The sequence below is a fragment of the Eufriesea mexicana genome, unplaced genomic scaffold (genome assembly GCF_001483705.2).
Source record: "Eufriesea mexicana isolate 0111107269 unplaced genomic scaffold, ASM148370v2 scaffold1046, whole genome shotgun sequence".
In the NCBI taxonomy this organism is placed as follows: domain Eukaryota; kingdom Metazoa; phylum Arthropoda; class Insecta; order Hymenoptera; family Apidae; genus Eufriesea; species Eufriesea mexicana.
Genome location: NW_016909160.1, coordinates 141619 through 168688, shown reverse-complemented (window position 1 = coordinate 168688; position 27070 = coordinate 141619). Strand labels below are relative to the sequence as shown.

The window sequence follows — 27070 nt, the reverse complement described above, 5'->3', positions numbered from 1 at the left end:
CACCTATCCGACCGATTAATTGATCATTATTAATAGAAACCAGGTTTCAAGACGCTACGCTGGCGCCCCCACCTTCCGTTCTCCATGCGCGAGTTCTGTCTTCGAGCACGCGAGTAAATGCAGACGAAGACTAATTATTTCTCTATTATGATACCTCGTTGCGATCCAGAAGCCTTCGTACATAGACGATTCGCGAGCAAGGCCCATAGAAATCTTCCACCAATAGGAAGCTTGCAAGGGATAATGGGTCCGAGAATTGTTGTTGAGCGCGAAAGCAGCGCGAATTGAGAGACAACGATCTGTCCAGCCGATAGAACTTCATTAGACGCGTGAAAGGGAAACGAGGAAGCCCGTGTTCTTCGCGACACGCATAGCGAGTCGGATTAACACGCTTAATCGAGCGTGTTGGGAGGCAGGCGATAGATCGAGCTTGCAGCCGAGCGAACAACGAAGCAGGCTCGGCTCCGTTTTCAGTTTCCGATTATTTTTGGCAGCAAGCAGAGCGGGCATAGCTCTCGCCTAAAAATGCTTACGACCAATGGCGACTCGCCATTGGTCGGCTACTACCACGTGAACAGCCCACGATGGAGGTTCACGACGTCGGCTAGGGACCCACGATCGCACAGTCAGCTGCCTAAGGTCCAGTTGGCCAGTCGCAGCCAGCAAAAGTTCTTCTCAAGGTAAGCCCAATCGTCGACTTCGTGCGGAGACCCTGGAACCCGTCGCACGATCCTCGTCGATCCTCATCAGGATTCGTGGCGGAAGAACGCGAAGGATCTCGAACTCTTCGAACTCGACCATCTCTGAACGACCCCGTGATCGCTTGCTCCCTTCGCCGTTTCGAGTGTCAGTGAGAGACGTGCTCAGCGGGATTATTTTCAAGGTCACGAGTGTTGCTCGACGTTTAGACTGGTCTCCAGCGCAATTGTGACGTTCCTCGGGGATCGTTCGAGTGAGATCCTGCGTGTGACGCGAGCCACCCAGTGACAGGAACCGAGGTCTACTGCTCTCCATTTCTCTATAATAACATCCGTATTTTGCGAAAAATCAATTTCTTCCAACGTCTCGGGGATCTTTGAGGTCTGCGCAAGTGTCCCCCCGTTTCCCTATCCCCAAATTTTTCGTAAGAGAAATTCAGAAGTGATGGTAACATTACCGTTTCGTTGGCTACGCGAATTCGTACCGATTTAGGTAAACAGCCTTGAACCAGTATGCGCGGTTACCGATACCTTCTTCGACGAGTATGACCCCAGACGCGTCTACGCGATTCGTCGTTACTTCTTTCGCGAAAGATTCGCGATATTCCCAACTTCGTCTCGAGTCAGGATTATGGACCATGGCGATTCGGGTCCACGTTCCTCGGGTTTTGACGATCCTCGCGAAAGGGAAAAGGGAGTAGTAAGGATAACGTTTTCCTCGCTCTGTACCGGCAGACTGCTCGACTTTTTGAGCCAAAGAGGGAAAAAAGAAGAGACGGAACGAGCACGCAATTCCCGTCGACAGAGGATCGTCCCGCTATCGTAGATCATCCGAGGCAGACTCTGCGTGTTTTCTATTTTTACGGTGCCGGGATCCTCTTTGACATCGGAGACGAGACACACATCGTGTCTTGGAATGGCTCGAACGAGAGGGAATCTATACTTAGCGAAGGCGATCGTCCATTATAAATATAAAGCACTTGCCAGTGATCGAATGAAATTTCTGCGGATAGATTATGTTTTCCTACATAGATGGGTAGATCTCCAACCGGTCCGGGGTCTAATCGGCCACCACGCGAGATCGTTCGATTATTCCGGGATAGTCGTATTACCTGGATGAAGAGGGTGGTCGATGTACAACATTTTTCGCGATATAGTCGCTTGCATGGGTGGAAATGTCACGATATACACAGGTAGCCATTGCAGACAGGCAGGTTATACAATTCGCGCGTGTAATAAATTCGGTTTCTATTTTCGAACATTATTTCTGACTCATTGCCGTCGCGGCCATGTCTGTACGTAAGACGTTTGCCAAGAAAATGAATTACTCCTGGCTCTAGCATTCTCGTTTATCAACCGTGTTTTATTATTTTTGCCTTCGTTCATTCCGATTGCAAATTGGACAAATATTTAAACCTCTTTTTCTCGAGGACACTTCGCGATAGCGCATCGACGATTCCGACATAACTCAGTGGCGTTTAGTTATTTTTCTTCGTTTCTGCACAAGGGGATACAAGGGAATAGGATACGCGTGATTGCGCGTTTGCCTCGAATTGCTGTTTAACGAAACAATTTCTATATGGAGGAAGACCGAGGTTCCAGAGATACGGGCTCTCGCTGGCGTTTCTCGTTTTCTCCAGTTGCACCCGCCTTTCCGCTTTTGCCATGGAATCGAGCCGGAGTGCCGAGGAGACGGAGGGATCTACCGGGTCGTTGCATCCAAATTTGGATCGTGGACGTAGCGACGTCTCGGCTGGGAAAGTGGGGACGGTCCGCGTCTATTTTCGAGCACCGGATATTCTACACCGTCGTCGGGCGTGCGTGACGCGGGCATGAAATTTACGTTCAGAACGTTGGATTTATCGCGTGGATCCGTAGAAACCGAGATCGCTGCCCGACGAAAGAAAAATTTATCCAATGACGCAATCGCCGCGGGATCTTCTTCGCCGTTACCCCCACCACTCGCTCGCCGCGACTCTCGCGCGGCCCGCTACCCCCACCACGCCGCCCTTAAGCGCGGTTTATATTTAACCCGTGCAATGTTTGCATTTCGTTCGGTTATCCGTGTCACCGAAACGATCGTATTTACGCCGTTGACGTAACGCCACGGCATTGTTATTTTGCCACGGATACGTGAAACGATCCCGTTTCTATAATTTATTTTTAGGCAGACGGGTGTAGCAGCCAAATACCACGATGGCGGACGATGAGGTTAGGTGGGTATCCAGCGCAGCGTCGCACGATTCTTTTTTCGTTAATTCGTCTTAATGTCTCGTTTCTCCTCTCCGTTTTATGTCTCTGCTCACGCGGCGACCCGTTTCCACAACGATCGCTTCACTTCACGCGAAAATGGCGAACGATGGATCCTCCGCCTGCTTGCGGCCGTGCAGTAAACTCCATGTCGTTGAAAGGTACGCATCGCCTGCGCGCTTTCTGCTTGTGAGAACCCCTGTAAAAAGTACACTAGCCGTTCCCCGTTCGGGCGATCAGTTCGAACGGAGACGTGATTAATAGCGTTTTTTTTCCGAAACCACGATTTTTCCCTGTGCAAACGACATTTTTGTAAACCTCGAAGGACGAATCTTTTCCGTTCCCTTCGAATTTTTCACACATGTTTTTCGTGCATTTTTTCCCCTGTTAATAACCGGGCAACCTCGACCGGACCGGGGTGTCAAATCGACCGAACCCCGTGTACCCTTTTTCTCTCTCTGCACCACAGAGAGTTGACGCAACAATGCGAAAAGTGGTGGACAACGCACCACGAGGTTTGGTTCTTACGTTTTACAGAATAACCAACACAGTCCAGTAGAAGTTTGCTCCTCGTAATTTCTCCCTTCGGGAGAAACTTCGCAAAACCCTGCCACTTTCATCCCCCCGCCCCTGTTCCCACCCTGTCTTCCTCGTCCCCTCCACTTTGCCAGAAAGACTGGATTTCCCGTAATATCCCGGTTTATCCCGTTGACGAAAATTTTCCTCGATCAATTCCACGCGATTTCGATTTCGGCTTGCAGAGGATGCAACGAATCGAATCTTTCCTCGGACAGCTTTATCGGTATTCCCTCGAAATTGGAAAGAAAATCATTCGAAACTCCGATAATCGATAAGCTATTTCGCTTTCCTCTGGAAAAGCACGCGCGCTCCCGCCGAACATGGCGGCTGATCCGAGCCTCGGAGGAATATAAAAGATAGATCCAGAAATATCAGGACCGACGCGAGGGTGGACTTTTCTCTTGATTTATCGTCAGCTTCTCGCCCCTATTTCCACGTTATTTACCACCCTGCGTCGTGTTTCCTCGGGTGTACCATATTTGTTCTCCCAGCGTTCCCTTTCCTCCCGGTCTCTCGTAACTTCTCCGCCACCTGACCTCCGTACTTCTTCCAGTGATTGCGAAAATGTACCCCCGATATTTCCCTAACTTGTATTTTTCAACTTCCCTCCGATTCCCCGCCCCTCGCCCCGTCCCCGTCCCGGTTTTGCATTCGAATTGGCACGGAGGGTATCGCCGCTAAGATAAGAAAATACTGGAATTCCGTCTGACCTGCAGCGGTGTAGATCTTGGCAAAAGTTCGTTCTAAATGTAAATCAAAGTAATATATTTGACAGGCAGAGCCGCGGCCCGTTATCTTCCGTGCCATTTGCTCCTCTCCAATTTGTAGAGACGTCTAACACTCGTTACACTTCGATCGATGGATCACGCGTAGCGCGATTTAGTCGATAGTAGACTAAAACTCGAAGCACGAGCCAGTAGTGAGAAAATGCTGAGGTATGGAACGTAGGTACCATGATCGCACGAAGCACAGAATATCTCTGTGCCCTGCGAGCCGCAGCGTCCTTGTGTTGCCAGCAGCATGCCACTCACGCCGCCATTTGTTATTTACTTAACACCGCAAGCCGTAACGTCGTTTCGTTCGGCTCGTCGATGCAAGCGAAATACGAATAAATTACTGCATGGCATGCACACGAGCCGAAAGCATAAATTGATCGAGACGTATGAACGATTGGCACATATCGCGCGTTTTCTACGCCGTTGCGCCGCGATCTATCGCTTCCTGAACGCTTGGCGCCCTTTCGGAAAAGCGGAACTCGAAACGTTTTGCGCTCCCGCGATGAAATTCCTGCAACGATACGTGACTTTAGCCGCACGCGCGTACACGCGCGGATACAAGCTCGAACGTTTCGCGTTCCGCTCGTGTCGGGTCGACAGGAAAGATTTTTCTCACGATCGCTTTCTATTTTCCTTTACAGAGGAAACGTCTCGAGGATGTACGTAAGAGAGGGGTGAAACTATCGGCGAAGCTTAAAGTCGAGCAGAAAAGGACGGCCCTGTCCGCGGAACTTTTTCAATAACTTGTCAAGCCTCGCTAATCGAATGACTTTTGCGACAGTTTCCGTATCAAGGGCTCGTTACAGACCGCGTCTTTTACAGCAACTTTCCAAATTATTTACGCTCTTCTACTCTTCGCGGCAATCGTCGTGACTAGTGCTTCTTCTTCTTATTTCATCCTTCGTAACTTTCTCATTTTTTTTTTTCTTCTTTTCCCTTTTCTTTTCGCCGGTTTATTTCCCCTTGTTCGCCCACTGGTCGCAAAAGCTGTAAGAATATTAAATATCACCGGTCCGCGAGAGGAACCGAGTTTTTCGGGCTTCTCCGTTGAACGTAGCTCCGAGCTACTGTCAGATGAGATATTTTAAGGGAGTTTCACACGGAAAATGTAGGAAAAGAAGAGGAAACAGGCGGAGACCGACAGAAAGAGGGCGGAGGTCCGCGCCCGCCTCGAAGAGGCTTCCAAAGCCAAGAAGGCGAAGAAGGGTTTCATGACCCCTGACAGGAAGAAGAAGCTTAGGGTAAGTTTACATTCCATTCTGCGGTTATTTCTCCTTACGAACCTACAATTGATACTCGGACGATGCCTCGTATCCTTTGCGCTTTTATCGAATTCCCCTGTAAACCTAGAACATTCTAAGACGTTCACGTAGCAGCCACGTCTGGAATTCTGACCGAGCTATTCTCGCTCCTATCTTCCACCTTCTACCTCCTTTCCTTCGAAAGCTCTTCATCCGTTGCAAAAAATTACCCCCCTCCCTTTACATAATACTGCTACGTGTGCATTTCGCCACTCCTATCCTTTCAGCCAAGAAAGAATTTATCTATCGACTTAACGCCTTCACTGCCTTCAGGGACACGATAAAATCCCTTCGAGCAGTGTGAAATTTAAATCGTCTTGTTCCATAAATTCTCCGCGGTATTTAATATTTTAACCCTTTCCTTAAAGCGGTTATAACGCAAGGGAATAGTAGTCAGTCGTCAAACGGTGGAAAAACTGTACAGATCTTTATTGAACGGGCAAACGGTTAGAACTGGTCAGTTTAGGGGCACGCGGGACACAGGACGTCTCCAGAAAATAGGAGACAAAAGACAGAACGCAGGGGAAGGGATCGCCCCCATATAGCTAGGATGTAGAGTTTACTTTACTGCTTAGTTTTTACTACAACACCCTTCAATGTCTAAAATCTTGTAACAAAATATACAAGAAACTAACAAAATTAACCACTCGCGCTAGAAAGACGTGCCACGCACGTCGACATGCTTTTGTTCCAAAATCGTCAGCCACGTGTACACCACGTTGATAGGCATTTATCGCAGAAATGAAAATGACGTGGACTGTACGTCGACTAATAACCAGATCGTTCATTTCTCGAGCTACAATTCCAGAATGCACGATGTTCGCATAGTGTCATCGATATCTTGGAAATATTTCAGAATCGATACAGTATGTCAATGTGACATCTAATGCAAGTTAATATTCTTTGCCAAAAGGATTAGGAAAACGGTCATTTGTTGACATCCGTGCAACGAGTATTTAATATTTCTCACATTTTTCCACTTCGCGGTATCTCCGAGCGAAAAATACATGCCACTACTAATCTCATGGCTTCCGTCCAAGTTCCCTTTCGCGAAATCCACTCGCTTGGATGGAAGAGTATTCTGACAAAGTTTTGTTGTGCACCCTTAGCTGTTGCTGCGTAAGAAAGCCGCGGAGGAATTGAAGAAGGAACAAGAGAGAAAAGCGGCTGAGAGGAGGCGCATCATCGAGGAGCGTTGCGGAAAGCCGAAGAACGTCGACGACGCTAGCGAAGGTACTTGAAAAGCTTTTTGAAAAATCACTAGTCGATAACAGGCGCAAAACCGCGGTTTCTCGGTGCATCGGCGCGCGATAGACTGCTAACAATTCGGTCAGGGTCGAAGATCGAGCGACAGCTCGTCGTAGGTCTATAAGAGACTTCCTTTTTTTCTGAGACATCGACAGACATATGCGAGAGATGCGACTCGATTCGCTGGGACAGATGTCGCTGTAGCACTTTTTTTCTCTCGTACTGTCCACAACCTGTTCGCAGACGATCTCATCGTTTTTCGAGCACATGGATAATTTTGAAGCTCGCCACGTCGTTTCACGTGTCTTGCATCCCGAGGATCCTTCTGCGTCGTGCATAGATATATACCCGGACACCCGACACCGCGTCATCCCTAACTCGACTAAACTGCTCGACCCGGGTACCGATCATTCCACCCTCGTGTTGCTATTCAATATGATGAATTCTGTCCGATCTTTTTCACCTTGATCCACACAGAAACCGTGAAGCGCGTGCTGCGCGAGTACCACAATAGGATCACAGCATTGGAGGATCAAAAATTCGACTTCGAATATGTTGTTAAGAAGAAGGACTACGAGGTACATACAGAGAAAAGAGCAGCTGCGAGAAACATTACGAGACGTGCAAATAACGAGGCATTCACGACACCGTAACGATGCTCAATGTTGTTGCACTTGAGTAATGTGCCGCGCTTGCCCGGTTGCGTTCACTTTCGATCACGAAGAGCCTCGGGTACGTTTGGCAAACAGCTCGAAACGGCGGATCGGCCATCTTACGCAACCCTAACATTGCGATTATTTATAAACGGCCAAAGCGTATTTTCGTTCTCGCCGTGATGATGCACATTTTTCTTCTTTTTTTTTTTTATTTCTATGATTCACCTTTTTTCTCTGTTTTTTTACTGTTCCATCTCTGTCAAGGGTTTGAACGCGAAATCGGTCCGTTTGCCAAACTCGATTCGCTGACCACGGTCGCTTGCTGGCAATCCGGGCAAGTGTCGCGAGCTTCGCATTTCGTCTCTCCGTGTTTCTATAATATTTACTGTTTTATTTATATCTCTGATCTTTTTTTTCTCTCACTTTCATAACACGGCTATTCTCTCTGTCTCTCTATTTCTTTATCTCTGTCACTCTTTTCTCGCACAACTTTTTCTGTTCGCATTTATATGTGCGCGCGATCTGTCTCTACCACTTTTATCGTCTTTTGCTCTTTCGTTTAATGCTATCAAGTCGTATTTTACATGGTAAGCTGAGCAATCGTGGACTATACACGTATTAACTTATTGTGTTCTCACAAGTTGTCGCCAGAATTGCCGCTATTCTTGTATGGTGGAGTAATATACTTATGGTAATGATGGTAACTCGGTTTTTTGGTTTCGAGAGATACGTGCTTCTGTTCGGAGTTTTCACTTTTCGTGTATTTCAACGTTTCGAACGTATGTAATCTTTTTTTTCCACATTGCTTTCTATGTTCATGCCGCTGCCACCCTGTTCGAGTAGCACAGTTTGCGTTCACCGCGTTCTACCCGCGAGCGTGATCCAAGACACACTCGAGAGATAGGTTCGAACCACTCGGAAGCGAACGCTGACACTTCGTAACGTCGTTGACAAATCTCGTTCAGCTTTCATACCAGACTCACCGCCACACTTGTCCCTGCTTTCACGCGTTGTCCCTGCCTCGGGTTCGCGAGCCGAGATAAGTTCACACGGGACCCCGTACTCGCCCTTTCTCGTCCGCCATCGCGCGCTTAGGAGCGCTCGGGGTTAGAAGCGTGTGTAGAATAACTGATATAGCTTAAGAAAGAAAAATAAATAAAATTAAATTAAAAAAAAAAGAAAAGAAAATAGAAACTCGTCGGCTAAAATCGTGCGCGATGCCTGAAAGAGGAGTATGTTTCAAGGTGACTTGAAATTTTGACAGCTAGCGTGAAGTCCATTCTGATCCAGTATCATAAGAGGATCATCGCTCTCGAGGGGGAAAAGTACGACCTTGAGTACGAAGTCGCCAAGAAGGATTTCGAGGTCGAAAAGTTTTCGATGCAGAAAAAAACAGACGACGCTGCAATTAACAAAACCAGAGAACAGAATTTTTTTTCATCCGATCTTACTTCTTTTTCTATCGTGTCTTTCTTTTTTCTTTTTTATTTTCCTCTTCTTTTGTTCTGAGTCTTTTTTTCTCATTAGTACGCAAGGACTTTTTGCTAGCCAGCGCTGAACATGATCGTTTTCCTTTTTTATCTTTTTTTTTTTTCTTCTTTTTCCTTTTTCTTTTTTTCTCCTCACGGAATTGACGTTTCGGCTGTTGTTACCTTTAACGTTTACCGTTGAACTTAGGCATCGAGGCTGAATCATCTAATCGCACCAATTCTAACGTAGTACTCGCAAGATTTCTTTTCGCTAGTTTAGAACGTCTTCCTAGAGCGTACGTAATGATTAGAAAGAGAACAAAAGCAGGCACGCGTGACTCGTAGATTCGCAGCCAGTAGATGTCAAGTAATATCGTAATGCTGATACCTAGATCCTATCTTGAGCGGTTTGATGTAGAACAACGATTTATTTTTCCTTTCTTTTCATTTTTCTTCATTTTCTTTTCTTATTTGTTTCGTTTATTTGTTACGTTTATTTGCGCGTAGGCAACTAGACCTTTACCACCTTCTGGCGCCAGTACTAGTCCGAAAATACGATTCCTCCACTATTCCCCTAGACTCCCGTTCTTTCGTGTCAGGTTAACGTTCACGCAGTTGTCAGCTTCGTGCTTTTTGCTTTCAAAACACGAGAATCTCATTCTATTCTATTTCCTTTGAATCTTTATCCTCTCCGCGACGAACCCTTTTAATAACATAGCAATCGTGATTCTTATCGATAGGGATTTTTGCTAAGGAAAGCAACGTCGATGGTAAGATTGTAGCGATCGAGGATACGAGCGAGGATCTTTAGGTGTGTCTGTCATGGAGCGCCATGTTTTTTTTCTTTTTTTTCCTCAATTTTTGACACTATATATTTTAAAGGTAATCGATTTTAATAATTAAGATCGCAAAGGATGGTCGGAAGCATCCTTCCATTTTTGTCACTCCTTTTTGCATTTTGCTCTCCATTCTGAAACTTTTGTTCTTTTAGCCGAGCTCCAGACGATCTGTTCGGCATATTGGAACAGACTATACGCGCTCGAGGGCGATAAGTTTGACCTCGAGAGGCAAATTAGGTTGAAAGAATTCGAGGTAAATACGATCGGCTCGCCTGAAGAAAGCCTAACGAGTCTCCTGCACAGATTATTTTTATCTGGCCTCCCACGTGATTCGTTTTGGGTTTAATTTAACTTTGCCACGTCTCCGACCGTATGATGCGATTGGTCGATGACCCACGTGCTCCTCCCGGTCGACGCACCCTCGAAATTTCACTTCCGGTATCTTTTTTCCTATTTTCATCGCGGCTACGCGACCCCAGGAAACCTGGCCATTTTCTCTCGTTCTAGCCTAATCCACCGATCATAGTTGGTTCGATCGATACTATACACTCGCGATCCATCGGGTTTTGCCGGATCGTCACGGAAAGAGAAGTTTCGAGGGAACGTAACCGGGGGAATAACCTCGTCTATGTTTCGATACGGATGGAGGTCGATAGGACAACTTCCATTTGAACGAAAAGGAGAGATTTCAGAGCAGGTCACGTCGCGTCAGTCGCTCCAGGAGAACGTCCTCACCGGGCTCGGCGCGATTAGGCATTCGGTTTTCGCGCGACTTTCATTATCAAGCGAGTAGAACGAGAGACGTCACGAGAATTCGAACTTTCGATGATAAACGTGATACGTTATTAACAACTGCTCGCGAGGAATACCAAAAATTGGATATTGTTTCGATATAGGGTGAGTCGCGTAAGTCTACGAAGAACGACCTTGGAAATAGCCGAGGCAGAAATTTCGTATAATTTATTCGTCTACGAATTATCAAGACGATCTTAATTTTGTTTTTTCTTTATGAGATGCTTTTCACTCGATCGTCAGATATAGATAAAATAGTTCGTTACACGACTCAGCCTGTACGCGAAGGTATCCGTGTCTCTGTCCGTCTCTCTTTCTCTCGACTCGCCTCCTGGCTATTTAGTGAAAATAACGTATGACGAGTGGAAGATATCTGAGACAGACTCCATGTTCTTTGTAGACGATTTGAAGGAGATTTGCCAAATGTATTACGACCGCGTCTACCTTTGTGAGGGTCAGAAGTGGGATTTGGAGCGTGAAGTTCGGAAAAGGGACTATGAGGTACAGGAGATAAATAAAAGAAAGCAGCAAAAAAAAAAAAAAACGGTGAACAATGCGAGGAGAAAGAGAGCAACCGCCAGTCGCACGTTTCTTTTGTGCAACCCCTCTCTGAATTTCTCTCTTCGCGTTGTCTCTCGTTCTTCCACCCTCTTTCTGTACATATACGTCTCTACTCGAGTTCTTTCTCTCTTTCACGATGTTTCTCTTGGAGAACACGTTGAGTGGCTCTTTTCAGCAACGAGAAATCGAACGACGAAAAGAAACGGCTTTTTCTTTTTCGACGCGCGATCACAAAAATACGAACGCGATGATCTTTTTTCCGTCGGCTTTTATCTCTGCACGGCCGCCATTTCGATGGCGTCACGCGCGGCCATCTTTCTCTCCGTACTGTATAATCTTGGTCAGTCCTGCCTCGGTGATCTACCCTAACCTGTCTCTCTTCGATCCTCCACTTTCTTTTTTTCTTTCTCCAACCCCCTTTTTTTCGGATCACCCAATCCGCGCGGAGTCCCATGCATACAAATATAGAGAACGAAACAGCTCGCCGAACATTTTTCTTTTTTCGCGTGGATATGAAGTGCCGCAATTAAAAGCATTTTTTGCCCTTTACTCTTCACTCGCTCTCCCCCTCTCTCGTCTCTATCTTTTCTTACCTTTTTTTTTTTTATTTTCTACCTCGGCGAACACCTCTCTTCTTCTATCCGCTCTCTCTCTCCCTTTCTCTCTCTCTCTTTCTCTTGTCTCCAATTTTCGCGTTTATTCTTCGCAGACATAGACGTACACATTTATGATTTACAAATTTATGATTTAGAAATTTTTCCATTCACACCCTCGCTGTCTCTATCTGCGATCTCTGTTCATCTTTATCTATCCATTTGTCTATCTATTTATCTATCTTTCCACTTTCTGTCTAACTAACGCAGACATAGGCTTTTCTCAGCTTTCTACTAACCGTTCATTCTCGCCAAAGGAAAATAAAAATAAAAATGAAAGGAAGAAGCTTCTCGCGAGATTCGAATCAGGGCTGGGCAAGCTTATGGAGGAGACGCTTGTCGGGTTAAATCGATTCGCTCCGTTCTCGAGCTCACGTCTCCGACAGGCTCGTCGATTTTGCCGAACGATCGTTTCGTCGCGATCGAGATCGCGGGCCGGATCTCTCTCTCTTTCTCTCTCTTCCTCTCTTTCGACCGCATAACGCGTTCTCGGCGAGAAAAGGAATCGTGAAATGAGAAGTCCGGGATGTCCCGACGACAAAAGAGTTTACCTTTTCACCCTCGACATTGTTTCGATTTTTTTTTTTCTTTTTTTCTTTGACTTTCATTCACACTCCGATTCTTTTTTCCTTATTTTTTCTCTCTCTCTCTCTCTCTCTCTCTCTCTTCTCTTTCTCTGTACATCTGTCTATCTATTTATCTCTTTCCAACTTTTTTTCTAAGAAATGTACATATATTTATATACATATATATATATGAACACATCGAAGGGGCCAAGAGATCCCTTTCGGTCTCACGCGAGATCCAAAAACGTGTGCGTGAGACTACGCGCGTGTGTGTGCGCGTGTGCGTGCGTGGGTGCACGGTGCAAAATCGGGGAAGTGAGAAGGAACGACAGGATACAAGTAGCCGGAAAAGGGGGCAGGGGGGCAAAAATATAACAAAAGAGTAGTGGAAATTGGGAAGAAAAGAATCGTATCGAATCGTTCTCGCCGCCATGATTGGCTACCACTGCTGTACATTTCACGTCTTCTTCGTGTTTTTCTCTGCTCGCTTTACCATTGTGTTTTTCTTATTTTTTCACTCTCTGCCTCTATCTTTTTCTCTCTCTCTCTCTCTCTCTCTCTCTATCTGTTCATCTCTCCGCGCCCTTCTCTCTTTTTTATTCTCTCTCACTTTCACACGCTTTTGATCTATCTCTGTTTGCACTCCGTTTGCTACCCTCCACCCTGCGAGGAGCCTTGCGAGCTTGATTTCCCGGAATGTCATTAAAATCTGCCGCTTTTTCTATCGCTTAACCGAGCATGCGTCGCTTTCGCTATCCATTAACAACGTTATAGGATTATTTATCGACACGCGTCTACACGCGGACAAGGATGATCGATCTCGACGAGAGATTTTCACCACCGGGGCACGTCCACTGTGCCCCGAGTCGCACGAGTGCCCGCTAAAAACCGTGGTGTATCAGTTTCGAACTGATGATTTGCAATCGAACGTGAAATCCAATTCACGAGTCGGTGGCGAGCGAAATAACCGGCGCACGTTATTCCGTTCTATTCGGTCATTTTTCATAAAGTTTCCACCGTTGGCGAACACACGCGCGCGCCCGAATTCTCTTTGGCCCGGCTGATATCTAAATTAACAGCATGGATCAATTTTTCACGCTGCACCAACGCCAATACGCATCGCAGATTTTCTATTAACTTCGTTCCGGCCGATCGCGAATTCAATCGCGGACAGATCGATCGATTTTCCGTAATAAAGACACTCGTTGTGCTTTCTCGCTGGAAAAAAGGCAACGAAAAAAAAAAAAGAAAGGAAAAAAAGGGGAAAAAATAAAATTCTGCGAACTCGCACGTATTTCGTTTTCCTGCACCGCGAGAGGGAAGTATGGCACTTCATATTCCCCGCGAGGGAAGAAAAAGAGAAAACACGCATCGCGATATCGTTTTCTGCGACTCTTTTCCCGTCCGATTGCGACCATGATCGAGTCGCCATGTATACGTATGCACAAGACGCTGGGAAACATCGAAGCGTTCGAAAAATCATCACGATGTTGAATTCGAGCGAGGAGAGTAGGTACGTAGAGGAGAAGCTTCTGGAAGCTCTTCGCTGCCCCACTTTTGGATTCCACCCCTTGATCTTTTGTCAACAAAAATTTGTGTTTGACCGGAATACTCGTGTACCGTATACACGGTGTAACTGACCACCCCAAAAATGTAGATAATCGAACGCTGGTTGTATGTGACCTCCTCTTTCCACGCTTTTCTACATTCCACTGTTAACTCTCACGAAGGTGGACCGTCTCCGGAACGAGTTGGAAGTACCACGAGACCGAAGTGCCATGCTGCGAAAATTCTCCGGCCCTGGAACCCTCTCTTTTTCTCCCCCCCCCCCCCTTTGTTTTCGTCTGTACAAATCGTCCAGTGTAAATTTGCCCCCCACCAACCCACGTGCACTCGTCTGTGAATGCGAATAGAAAGCGAACATAGATACGACTTTCTTTTTTTCTTGTCCATCCTCTGTTGTCCCGTGGAAGAGACGTGAAAGCAAACACGTACACGCGTCTACGATGTCGATATGGGAACGAGCGAAAGTGATTTTGCACCGATTCGCACGCACCACCGACTGTCAGTGTCCTCTTGTCATGGTGTTCAATTGGGCCTGTAAATAGCGGATCCTTTCTGGCGGAAATCTGTTCCTCCGTTAGATACCGGCATTTTCTAATCCCTCGCAGTCGTTGGACGACACGGGTAGACCGGGAAGACAGAGTCTCGCGATGGCGAGGCTGTGATCTTACGGGACGTACGCAGGCGTCTGCGTGGAGACGCGATCGAGTCGAGTTCGAGTCCAGAGGATTAGACAGGGTCGTCGAACAGTGAGAGGAACAGAGTTCCAAGAGTCCGGAAAAGGGATTGTAGTGGACTTTTTACTTCTTTTTTTTCTCTTCACCCTCTGTGGACAAAGAGCTGATCGTGACCAGCTCTCCCCCTGATTGGCCAGAATGAAATTCACATCCCATCATCGCTGATCCTTTCTAACCCTCGGTCCCGGTCTTCCGTCCTTCTCTCTTTCACCCTGTCTCCGATTCGTCGCTCTCTTTTCATCGGCTCTCTCCCTTTGACCCGCTCGGCGTCCTCTGTTCCGCGTCCATGGGCCGTAAAGGTGAAATGGGACGAGGGAAAAGGAAGGCTCGAACGTCTCTCAGGGAGAGAGGAGAGAATCCGACAAGTGGCTTCCGGAGGAAGTTTCGCCAGAAGAAAGCTATTCAAAGACACTAGAAAATCAATTTGTTTGAAAGACCTTGGGAACGAGTAAAGCCGCCGCTTTTCAGACGGGGAAACCCTTATGGTAAGGTAATACTGGTCGAAACGATTGGCTAGGAGCAGAGTAGACGTTCGTACATGCGGATTATTAATTCGCGTCCTTGCCGTTCACGTTCAGTCGTGATCACAATGGATGAAACTTGTCACGGTACTATTCAATTTTTGACATGTCCGCTACGTCTGTCCTCTGTGTACCCGGTGACACACGTCACGATCGCGATCAGAGCTTCCAGCTGTGCAGCGATCCGTCGGTTTTCCCCTAAAACGGCAGCTATCGTGCAACGCGGTTCTTCGTGTTCGACGATGAAACGAAGAACGAGGCTTTCAACGCGTTGTAATCACTAGCGTTTCGCGTAACTGCCGATAGCCTAACTTTGCCACTTCTCTGTTCAGTTCTTGTCTCTGGAGGAACGTTGAGGAGGCTATACGTGTACAAGTTTGATCTGATCGCTGGTTTAACCTTTTTTTCTTTTTTTTTTCTCTTCTCACACGTTTCTCTTCGTCTCTCTATGTGCATCACCGACATCTCGTCTATATTTGTCCAACGCAACCGTCCACCTGCTCTCCGAGCACCCTCCCTCTCCCATCGTTCCACCCCCATCACGGTTACCTGGCGTTGCAGTTAACCAGCAGACCGATTTATCGTTAATCTCGACTCGTCGAGTGCCTCGCTAACCCTTCACCTCCGTATTCGCCGCAAATCCATGCACCACCCCCTTCTCTCCCGCCTGCTTCTGGCACGCAGGTCGCATGCTAATTTCTTGCTCGTGTTCTCGTTCTTTTCGTCCGCTTAACGTTTTCTTTTTCTCGTTTCACCTCGTCCGTTTAACCCTCGTCGCACGCTTTCTTGATTTCCGTGCAGTGCTGTGTGCGCGTTCTTTGTCTTGCCACTGGATGTGTTCACTGTGATTAAAAGAAACAACAGACGCTTCTTTTGTAATCGTAATTACCATCGGGACGATCGCGTCCCTTTCGCGAGCACGAAATCTAGCTATACCCGGTTCTGGGTCGTGGAACGATCGCCCTCTGGCGGTACGATCACTAAATTCCCTAGAAACGCCATCCACTTTGCATTTTCGATTCGATTTATGAAGCCAAGAGCGTTCTCCACGAGGGCGTCGTTCCGGCGACCGACAAGTCTTTCGCGACGAAGAATCGACGGGAAATAAGCATGATCATATCCCCGAGTCGATCAAACGAAACGTAGATCTAATATAATCTTCGATCGCTGCAGATCGCGGACTTGAACAGCCAGGTGAACGACCTTCGAGGTAAATTGTAAGTAATCCCTTCTCTGTCTCGCTTCACCGACCATCGTTGTCGCGTTACGGATTGTTATCGTTCCTTAAACACCTTACCACGGGATAATAACGTTTGCTCGATGTCGTCAGCATGAAACCCACGCTGAAGAAGGTGTCCAAGTACGAGAACAAGTTCGCCAAGCTCCAGAAGAAGGCGGCCGAGTTCAACTTCCGCAACCAGCTTAAGCAGGTTAAGAAGAAGGAGTTCACCCTCGAGGAAGAGGACAAAGAGGTAAGAACGATCGTTTTCGACAACGTGACCGATGCACTAGGTTTTTAGGCAGACCTTTTTTCCCCGCCCGTCGATGGGCGGCCATTTTGTATTCGTCTATTCGACGAGGATCGTGGAAATGCAAGACTCTCGATAGAAACGCGTCGTTTTCTTTCCATCTTATCCAAAATGGACACGGATACGGATATCAAATTCGTCTTACCTTTCTACGAAGCCTCCACGATACGCACGAGTCACGATTTTTCCACATTTTTCCACTCGAATCTTTTTCACGTTTTTCCCCATACGACGGGTGGGTTCTGTATACACGTTTTTTTCCAGCCATTGAGAAAGACAGTTTTTGTGGCTCTGGTTTTCTTTCCGTGTACAATACCCGATCAGCAGGTTTTTTCCTTTGTATCAGTAGCATTTTGATCACTCGTTTAAACGTCCTTTCGTGGAGATCGGCCGATCGATCCTCGCGGAACGAGTCTCGTGGATTTTCTCAAATTTTCGCAAATTTTTCGAATCCCGACTCGGCATGCAGATTGATCTCCTCAGAAGGACGTGAGAGATTTTTTGAGTCGTTTTTTTTCGTACATGTAAAACCCCCAGTAGTAGCGATAGTTGACTAGGCAATTGTGTTGTTCTCCACAGCCCAAGAAGTCCGAGAAGGCAGAGTGGCAGACGAAGAAGTAGATTTAACAAAAGAACACACATAAAATACACGTAAAAAATGATAAAAGAGAAAAAAAATCCAAGTCAGACGAAAACACGCGCGTACACAGGCAATCGAGTAATAATCACGGCAGTATCGAGACAAAGAGCTTTAACGCGTGAACCGGACGCGAGCACGAAGGTGAAAAATCGCGAGCAAAAACAGCCGGAGGATTCGTTTTCGTTCGTTACGTTCCCCGTATTATACCGTTTCACCTTGATCAGCGTGGCCTGTTTACCACTTTCCCTCGAGCCGTTTGTAAACACGCGTCCAGCTTCCCGTTCTCCGTTTTCCGAAATGCGTCAGGCGCCAAGCCCGAAATTTCTTGTCCCTCGGAAAGGGAACGGGATAATGGAGTAAAAGAGAATAAAAGGAAAAAGAAATGAAAGAATGCTGTGTCAATAAACGATCGAAGAAAGTGCACGAAAGGCGAATGATTTTCCTCGAAGATCACTTCTTGCGTTTTTCTCCACCCCCTTTCTCGACGGTAGCTCGTTATTTCCTCGATATTTTCTTTCGTTTCATTCACGGCCACGTCTCGTACATTTTTTTCCATTCACCACTTTTTTCACAGGGAACCGTACTCGACGAGACTCGATCCTCGAATACGAAAACGGCGCGCTCTCCGATCGGGCGCACGGGGCCCGGATATAAAGCGAGCCGGATCCCGGCGATTTTATGGAATATCCGATAAGAATGGGTCGAGTGTTATCGAGAATCGTTCCGTTCTGCGCCACTAATTTTTTCTCTAAGCTCCACTGATCTTTTTTTCGCCCCCCCCCCGTTCGTCTCGTACGTGCCGAGGACAATACGACGGAGGATAATCGCGAGATCGTACACCTAATTCGCTTTTTAACGCGTTTACTTTTATTTCCTCTCTTCTCTGTTACTTTTAACGCCATTTCACAAAAAAGACCTCGGTTACGTCGATTGCGTAGCAACGAGCCAAATACGCGGTGTAAGAAAAGAAAAAGAAAAAAGAAAAGAATTAAAAAAAGAGATAACGATAACGCGTAAAAAGAAGCTATGTATATAAAAAAAAAAAAAAAAAAAAGAAAAAAGGTGAGAATGGCTTATAAAGTATATTTAAGACTCACAGAATTTCTTCTTCGTTTCGTACGTAATCGCAGAAGCGCTTTACTCACAAGTGCCTTTTCATTCTTCTCTGTCTATCTATCTACTACACTTCTCTCTCTCTTCCTTTCTCTCTATCTCTATCTCTCTCTCTTTCTCTTTCTATCACTTTCTCTAATTATTCATTCACCGACTCTGTCTGCAATTCATTTTCGTTTATCTTCTGTTTGAACTCGTTAATCGCGCAGACTCCTTCATGCAAAGTACCCTCGTTTAGGAAACGATTGCCGCGCGCTAAGCAGAACGTACAGAGGATGAGATTGAAACGAACAACCCGCTGTTACAAAAAGAAAAAAGAAAAAAAAAGAAAAAGCATCACACTTTTCAATTAGAATCATTCCGAGACGCAAAATAAGCTCTTCTGCAGCTTGCCTTTACCGCCAATCGTTCGGCTGCCATGCTTCCAGGCTGTACATGTGTAGGATTGTTGTCCCGTCTGAATTTTCACTCTGTCCCGAGCCGTGCATCGATCGTTGATCCTCGAGACCGCGATGCGTTACTCGTTTCGAGTATGTTCGTACTTATATACCTAGACGATCGTTTGCTTTGTTCGCTGCACGGTTCGACCATACGCCATCGTCGTCGGCCATGATTCATCCCGCGATCGATGGTCTTCGAGGACTTCGATCGATCGCGTGAATCACGGCCGACCCGTTAATCGTTAAGTTATTAATTAGTATGTACGCTCTAATAATTGTCCATGTCTTATCTGTTGACTAATGATGTTGCTCTTGCATTATGTTCGCAGAACGCGTCAAAAGATAAGGTAAAGCTTTAAACGATCAACTCGTAGATCGGCATGCTTCTAGTAGGAGATTACGTAGTATTAGACAAACACATAGATTACATAGATTACAGGGCTGGTGTGAACGAAAGAAGCAGAACGAATCGTAGGATTAGATAGAGAAGAAGCTTGCTTCCCCTTTAACGACACGACCATGACACGATTTTTCCCCCGAAATTATTTTGCCACATTCAGACTCTTCTCTCGCCACATTTCGCGCTAACAATCTGCACGGCTTTTTGGACCACGTCGAAGAGAGAAGATCGACGTGCCGGTCGTCGTAATTTTTATTCGGGACTGTTAACCCTTTGCACTGTTTTCGCGAGCACCACTCGCGATGAAAATTTTAGGCCGAACTTGAATATCACGAGGCAGGCCCGTTGTTCAATTTCGTGCCAAACGTGGGTATCACGAGTCTTACTCGTGATCGACATTTCGGGCCAAATATGGATATCACGAGTCTCGCTCGTTATCGAAATTTCGGGCCAAACATGAATATCACGAGTCTCGCTCGTTATCGAAATTTCGGGCCAGGTATGAATATCTCAAATGTGTTCGCGGATATTTTGCACTCAATCGTAAGATATCGTGTTTCAAATTCCGACATTCGGCTTCTTTGCCGACTATTCGAACGAACCGGTTTGGCACGGCTGGGAAGTTTAAATTTTTGGGCGAATTTTGGGACCGCGCGAATTATGCGATGCACGCATGTACGACGGAAGTACACGAGCGATTGTTAATAATTCGCGGGTATGAATATTTCGCGCACCCCTTAACGCTGGGAAGTTTAAATTTTTGGGCGAATTTTGGGACCGCGCGAATTATGCGATGCACGTATGTACGACGGAAGTACACGAGCGATTGTTAATAATTCGCGGGTATGAATATTTCGCGCGCCCCCCTCCAGAGGAAATTACGACCGCGAATACCAGCCACGCGTTACCCTGCTTTGCGAAAGTTTCCCACAGAGCTAACCCCCGAACTGGCGTGTGCAAATTTCACCGAGCCACGCTCGTGAACTGCGACTTTCTCACGTGTGTTTTCTGAAAGTTGCAGAAGAAACCCGACTGGTCGAAGAAAGGCGAGGAAAAGAAGGTAAAGGAAGAAGAGGTCGAGGCATGAGGCAATTCGCGCACGCTCTCGACGTTCTCGAGAAGGGATCGTCCATCCAATGCGTCCGATAACATCTCGAAGCAACAAACTTCCTCGTTACCGTCACTTTTGTTCTGTCATTTTTTTCTTTTTCTTTTTCTCTCATCGTCTCGATTAACGTGTAACGTCTACAACTCCCGAGAATGCACGCAAAAGTATCACGTTGTCCGTATGTTTCGTCTGCGATGATTCCTCGACGTACACCATCGAGAATTCACCGAACATCATTCGTGTCCGAGTTCTAATCCAGAGTTCAGAATTTTGTGACTGACCAGCCATTTTCTCTCCGTTCTCTATTTTTTGTTCTTTTTTTTTCATTTTTTTCTCTCTCTTCGAGTGAACAACATATGTATATATATATTTTTTTAAAAGAATCGTAAACCCTGTACCGTTCACGTTTCCGTCTGTCAATATTTTTTTTACACGTCAATCCTGCTCTACACATGTCGATGTAATTCTCTGTGAACCGGATGAAGGGAGAAATGAAACGTAATCGAATAGCAAGAAAGGGAATCTTTATTTAAGGTTTATTGTAAATCGAAATATTTAACGACAATGAAATACATTGCACCTGTGTGTTCATTTCCATATTTATCCCCTGTATTATCCCCGTAATCGTTTCATGTTCTATGTTTCGTATCCGAAGACGTCAATTTTCAACCAAATACAACATTCACGATGCCTCGTGTCACAATTTGAAAAATATTTTTCGTTTTATTTTATTTTATTATCGCTAATGAGGATGGATATTTTGAAATGGCGATATTTCGAAAATGGAAATAAGTGACACGTGACGTTCTCTTTTAGAGAAACTATCGTTGACTGTTGAAACTGTCGTCTTCGATGAAATGAGAAGTTAAAACAATCGTAACTGTACCCATTCGTGCTGTCACGTTGTATATTCGTTGTAATCATATTCGTATCGAAGCGAACGTTGAAGACAAGCGTTTAAACATCGCCGTTAATTTCTCGAACGGTTCAATTACCACGCGATTATTAGATTTTGCGCAAGAAACAGAATTTTTGCGCGGCTCGAAGCTAGGCTACATGAAAAGACGGTAAACCTGTCAAAGAGCCAATGAGGCGTGTCGAATGGTAGAGCGCACAGTGAAGCGTGTACATTCTATCGAGCAATTTTACGCCACGTCTTATAAATATCGACGGGTGCTTTAAGGAATTAAATCTTCGCGTTCAGCTTCGAGTCACGCGAAATTTTCCACCGTTTCTCTCTTTTCTGCCGAAATTTTCAAACGGAAATTCGTTCCGCGTCGAGTACAATCGAACGAATTGAATTGGCAGTGGAACAAGGTAGGTCCGACGCTAATCAGATCATTACGATCCGCTTAATTACGATTCGCTATGGCTAGTTTCTCCGCGCAGCTTTTCTGCATACGTTCGCTACAATTCGCGCGCTGTTTACGCTCGGATACGAATCGGATGAGGATTATCTCGCCGGGAATGGAAATTCGGCTGGTTCAGAAAAACTCGAAATGTTCGCGATACCTCGGCCGTTACCGTAATTCTGCCCGCGAAATTTTCGTTGCAATTTTTCCATCGTTTTTCCCCGCGTTTTTCGCCGAAATTACATATTCGCGCGCGCGGAACTCATTCGCTGGACGTGCATTGAATTTACCTGGCAATGTTTATCATCGCAACGCCATTGTTTAATTATCTTGACAATATTCGCTATCGCAAACGGTCATTGATTTACGCTATCGAATGGCCACGCGTCGCGTCGCACCGCGTCGCGGGCTGTTGAGCGTTACATAGAGCATTATTATCGTTGGCCGGGACAAATGATGTATCTATAAACGCCGCTTTAATGCGACTACATTTGCGAAATGTGCACGGTGGTCGTAAATCACGCAATTTAATGCGTGTGTCGTCGACGTGCCACGCGGCTGGAAACGTAATTTTATCCCAACCGCGCGACCCGGCTCGTGCTGAATTAAATTCGAGCACCTACTCGTGCAAGATAAACGCTGACGCGCTTTTTCCACCGTTCCGCGATATTTAAATTCCCGTGCCATGTCAAACACACGAGTGTACGGGGAAACGAGCGAGAGAATAGCGGATGTATCCGGACGTAAGCAATCGCGAGCTTGTTTGCGATAGACCGCGCGGAGTGATCGTTTTGTGTGTTCTCGTCGCGAAGTTTGATGGGAAGATAGTTTCACGGTGTGGTTCGATGGTGTAGGAAGAGCCAGCTCCTGAACCGACACCGGAACCCGCACCTCCGACACCGTCGCCACAGCCGGAGCCAACGCCATCACCGACACCTGCGCCACCGCCAGAAGCAGCGCCGACGCCATCGCCAGAACCAGCACCAGCACCTCCAGCAGAGGCTGCACCCCCAGCGGCACCAGCCGAGGGTGCTCCACCTGCCGAAGGCGCGCCAGCACCCCCTGCAGGTCAGTGCATCCATTCCGAATATCGCATCGGGTTTTTAATTATATATTAGGCTGGCCAATCAGTCGTATCGAGTTTCTAAAATGGTACCCTTTTTGCCCGATGAGACAGAGCAACGATTGTAATTTATTAAATACTACGCAGAAAGTCTCGAGTCTTTTCCGATAAAATGCGAGAGTTGAGTCTAGAGTTCGTTTCAGAGTCTAATTAGAGATTTGCACAAGGGTCAACAAAAATAATTGCATTGTTACAGAGTTGATACGCGACTGTATAAAGAGATAATTGCATCGTTCAGAAGATCGACAAACTTTTAGCCAGCCCAATAATTCGATTTAAAATAACTCGCTACTTAACCGTGACGTCTTTCAGCGCATACCACATTGATAACTTCTATAAATATCACGAACTCGCGTAATCTTTTATAATCTTCGTCTGTTTACATCTTTCATGATAACAATGCTCGCAAGCCGCGGCAGCGACCAGAAGAGGAGCTCCGGAGGACAAGGCGCGCTTTGTCACAGTCTGTCCGTTTCATCTTAGATTAGAGTAGAATAGTAACGCGAGGTGCATGTACTTGTTCAGAGGGTGCACCGGCGGCTGCACCTGCAGAAGGCGCGGCACCACCGGCCGATGGGATGTGCAGTTGTCCAGGTATGCACTGGTTTGGGACATGCCGCGGAATCGAAAACCCGCGACGCGGAATGCGATTGAAATTTGCGTTCGACGGAGGGAGATTGAGGTTATGTAACGGCGAACACCGCGAAGAACGTGATGCGTATAATTCGCGTTGAATCATTAAGCAAGAGATTAGTATCCTAGTGTTGCAGCCCTAAAACCGCCATCGGCAGAAGGTGATCTTGCCACGGACAAGTCTTTCTGCACTCCAATTTTACTGGAAACCTCGTTACGTCACCTTGTCCTGCTACCATCTAACCACAGTAATGCCCATTATGACGACCCAAGCTTTGCTTTTACGTCCATTGATATTTCAACCGAACTCGCGAATTCTTGGAAACTGGAATCTTCGACTGAGCTTCGAATTTTCAACGAGCTTCTTTATAACGGGTTTTGAGACTTTTCTTTAGAATTGATCATACGTTGATCGATAGATTGTGATAATTCCGGTGAAACTGCAGTTTAGTGACTTTCATTTCAGTCTTATAATTCTTCGATTAGAAAATTTGTTTGTAGAAATTAAATTAGGGGATGTCAAAGTACGGGTGTTGCGGCCCTAGGACCGCAATGTTCCAGGTCAAGTGGAGGCCTGGTTTATGTCCTTATTGTCAGCATCCCTTGGCTTGTATATACTCATCGTCACCTAAACCACCGCTTGGGTAAACCGTAACAAGGATCCAAATAATTTAACTTCCACCACCACAGAATGACACACCCACCTCTTTTACATCTTATACAGACCAATCAGCAGACAGACGAACCTTATAAAACCACCGATAAGGCATTCACAAAAGGATTCTTCCTAAAAACTCCGAGACGACTATACTATCATCATCGAGATCCACCAACAACTCAGCGCAGGAGACTGTCTACTATAGAACTCTTTGCAGTTCAACTATAATCAAGTTAGAGTAGGCCGCATCCCAGTAACATTCCGCAGTAGCGTAAACGGGCCTTACGACCCCGCGAAACACTTTGCACTTTATATTGGGCCCAGAAATGTTATTGTACGATTTCTGCTCACAAAGTTATCGCTGTTCAAACATTTACATACTATAGATTCAATTTTGCTTTTCATTGTAGATAGGGGACCTAGACAAAGTAACGCCCTTTTACTAATTTTTGGAAAAAAACATAAAATCTGGAAATGGTGTGGAATGCCTGGATCCATCCACGAATTAAATTTAATTTTCGAAATATCTGCTGCACGTTCGATTACGATTACCTTGAACTCTACCTGCTCGTGCTACTAATTACATAAACATCTGATGCAGAGAAAAGTAATTAACCGGTCGATTGGTTTCGAAAATAACCGGCGTGACATCTCTGCTTTAAACTGCGGTATGAATCTCGACACTGGTTCAATGAATTTGAGCGAATTCGCAATCGTAAAGTGGGCATTGCTGTATTCATTCGTCACCGGGATTCTTTTAACTTTCATCCGTCGTGATAACTCGTAATTAACGACTTTAACCTCGAGTGTCGGTGACAAGAAGTCGGTAGGATACTAACGCGATTTTATGGGCGAAGGTGCACCTGCACCAGCGGAGGGAGCCCCAGCAGCAGCACCGCCACCAGCCGAAGGTGCAGCACCAGCTCCTGCAGAGGGCGCGCCAGCTGCAGCTGCGCCAGCCGAGGGTGCCCCAGCTGCACCCCCAGCAGAGGCTGCGCCGGCACCAGCACCCGAAGGTAATCTACTTCTTCCGCCCCTGTTGCTTCATACGATTACGTATTGTTCATTGCAGGATTAATCATCCGTTCTCGCCATTTATCATAGAGAAACTGGGCTACTTCCGCTTTCCATTTTTTAATCAATCTTTGCCCCCCTCTGTCGCGTAGCTGCGATTCTTGTCGCTTCGAGAGACACGGAAAGGCAGCTCATTATTCGTTTCTCCGTATTTTTATTATCTGTATTTTCTGCTTTTAACGCCCTTTCTTTCAACTTCTAATTTCTAGCTAAGGTAGTACACTTACTTTTGAAAGTTACAATGAACGTGAAGGCCAATCGTCCGATAAGTGGTTCGAAGTTCATCACGTACGGTATGTTGAGCAGCGAAGGTTCGCTTTGATAGTAGAGGACTAAAAATCATAGTGATCAATCACGAGTAATGTTCACAGCTATAGTCGACTAATCGTATCGTGGAACGTGTACCGGTGTACATCGTCGCTAGCGATCACGCTCGTCCATGAGCACTATAACTCGTTTCTACGGCTTAATTATACTACCATAATTCTAGACGAACTGATAAAACAGTAGTAACATCGATTCATCGCCATCGGTAGATTATAGTGAAATAATAACGGGTAATGGGACGCTATAAATCGTGGAAGCTTCGACAGAAGCGAGAGAGACCGAAGGAGAACGTGCAGTCTCCTCTTCGAGAAAGTAACGATCAGCTAAAAGGACTAAAAAACAAATCGATTAATCCAAAAAGCTCGATTGCTGCAGCAATGGCGGGTGGTGGCTAACAGGAAAACGTAATTTCCCGATTTTAAAAGGAATAATATTTTCTCTGTTCTATTTGCAGCGCCGGCATCGTAACTTCGTCGAAGTTGGAACGGACGAAGGGTCACCTCGCTATATTTCCACTCGTTACATCGTCAGAATTTGCATAAAACGTACATGGATAAGCATAGAGTACGGATACACAGATGCGTCGAGTCATATCATTCTCGGCGCGATGGTTCATGCGTTGCTTGTCAGCGTCGTCATCATCGTCATCATCATCGTCATCGTAGCCATTGTTTTCGTCATGCACACGCGTCAGCTTCAACGTCATGGCATGCGTCATGCGTATCATCCCGAGGAACGAAAGCGAGTCGGAACGGAAAAACAGGGACGCTTGTCGTTCACGTGTTTTCCGTCGTCCCATCGCGGATTTTACGACACCCTGTCACACGAAGTAATCAAGAAATCATCACTGGGCAATTTTTCGCTCGTTTCACCCGATCCTAGGACAAAAGTATAAGCCGCGTTGCTATTCTGAGGAAGGTCCTTTGTTGTTTGTGATTAGAAGCGTTACGTCACGCTCGTGATCCTACGGATTTTTCTGTCGACCGAAATCGAACGAGACTAACACGAAGTAAACAAGCAGCACATACGCAACATTTTTATGTAAATAATTTAACGACGCGTTCTATCAATGAAGATCAATGCAGACGTCATCGACACGCTTCCATACACGAAACCATTGGATTTCGTAATAAAAAGTTTCTTCTGCGATCGTCCAGTTTTATCATACCCCGAGACACATCCCGATTATTTCCAGCAATTTCCTACTTCCGGTCACGACTGCTTTAATCGATGCTCAAAGGCTCGCGAGGCCTTTGATTTTCTCGCTGGCAAACCTTATTTGGGAACGCTGCTGGCTGCTTTATTACCATGCCACGGGGTTGATAGGCATCATTTGTTTATGTTGCACACTGTCACGCTATGTGTTCTGCTAATCCCTTTGTCGCTACGTTTCGCTACGTGTACACAGTTAACACGGAAACAATAGACGTTCCAACGTAATGGAATTTACGTGGGTTAGTCTTA

General features: G+C 46.1%; 1 protein-coding gene across 17 annotated transcripts; it reads left to right on the top strand.

Moving 5' to 3' along the window:
- Window positions 1–545: 545 nt before the first annotated feature.
- wupA (troponin wings up A) lies at window positions 546–26721 on the top strand. 17 transcript variants are annotated; one of them, XM_017899998.1, is made up of 14 exons: window positions 546–680; window positions 2866–2909; window positions 4945–4962; window positions 5416–5544; window positions 6714–6837; window positions 9969–10069; window positions 16383–16426; window positions 16540–16681; window positions 19261–19278; window positions 20347–20391; window positions 22646–22859; window positions 25063–25221; window positions 25489–25572; window positions 26061–26721. In XM_017899998.1, exons 2-14 carry the CDS (start codon window positions 2895–2897, stop codon window positions 26072–26074), a joined length of 1107 nt encoding a protein of 368 aa, XP_017755487.1. In that variant the 5' UTR covers window positions 546–680; window positions 2866–2894; the 3' UTR covers window positions 26075–26721. The 17 variants fall into 17 exon arrangements, with proteins under 17 accessions (XP_017755487.1, XP_017755488.1, XP_017755491.1 ...); XM_017899999.1 differs by lacking the exon at window positions 9969–10069 and adding an exon at window positions 8773–8873; XM_017900002.1 differs by lacking the exon at window positions 9969–10069 and adding an exon at window positions 11009–11109 and having other exon boundaries at window positions 547–680; window positions 20353–20391; window positions 26061–26720.
- Window positions 26722–27070: the final 349 nt, after the last annotated feature.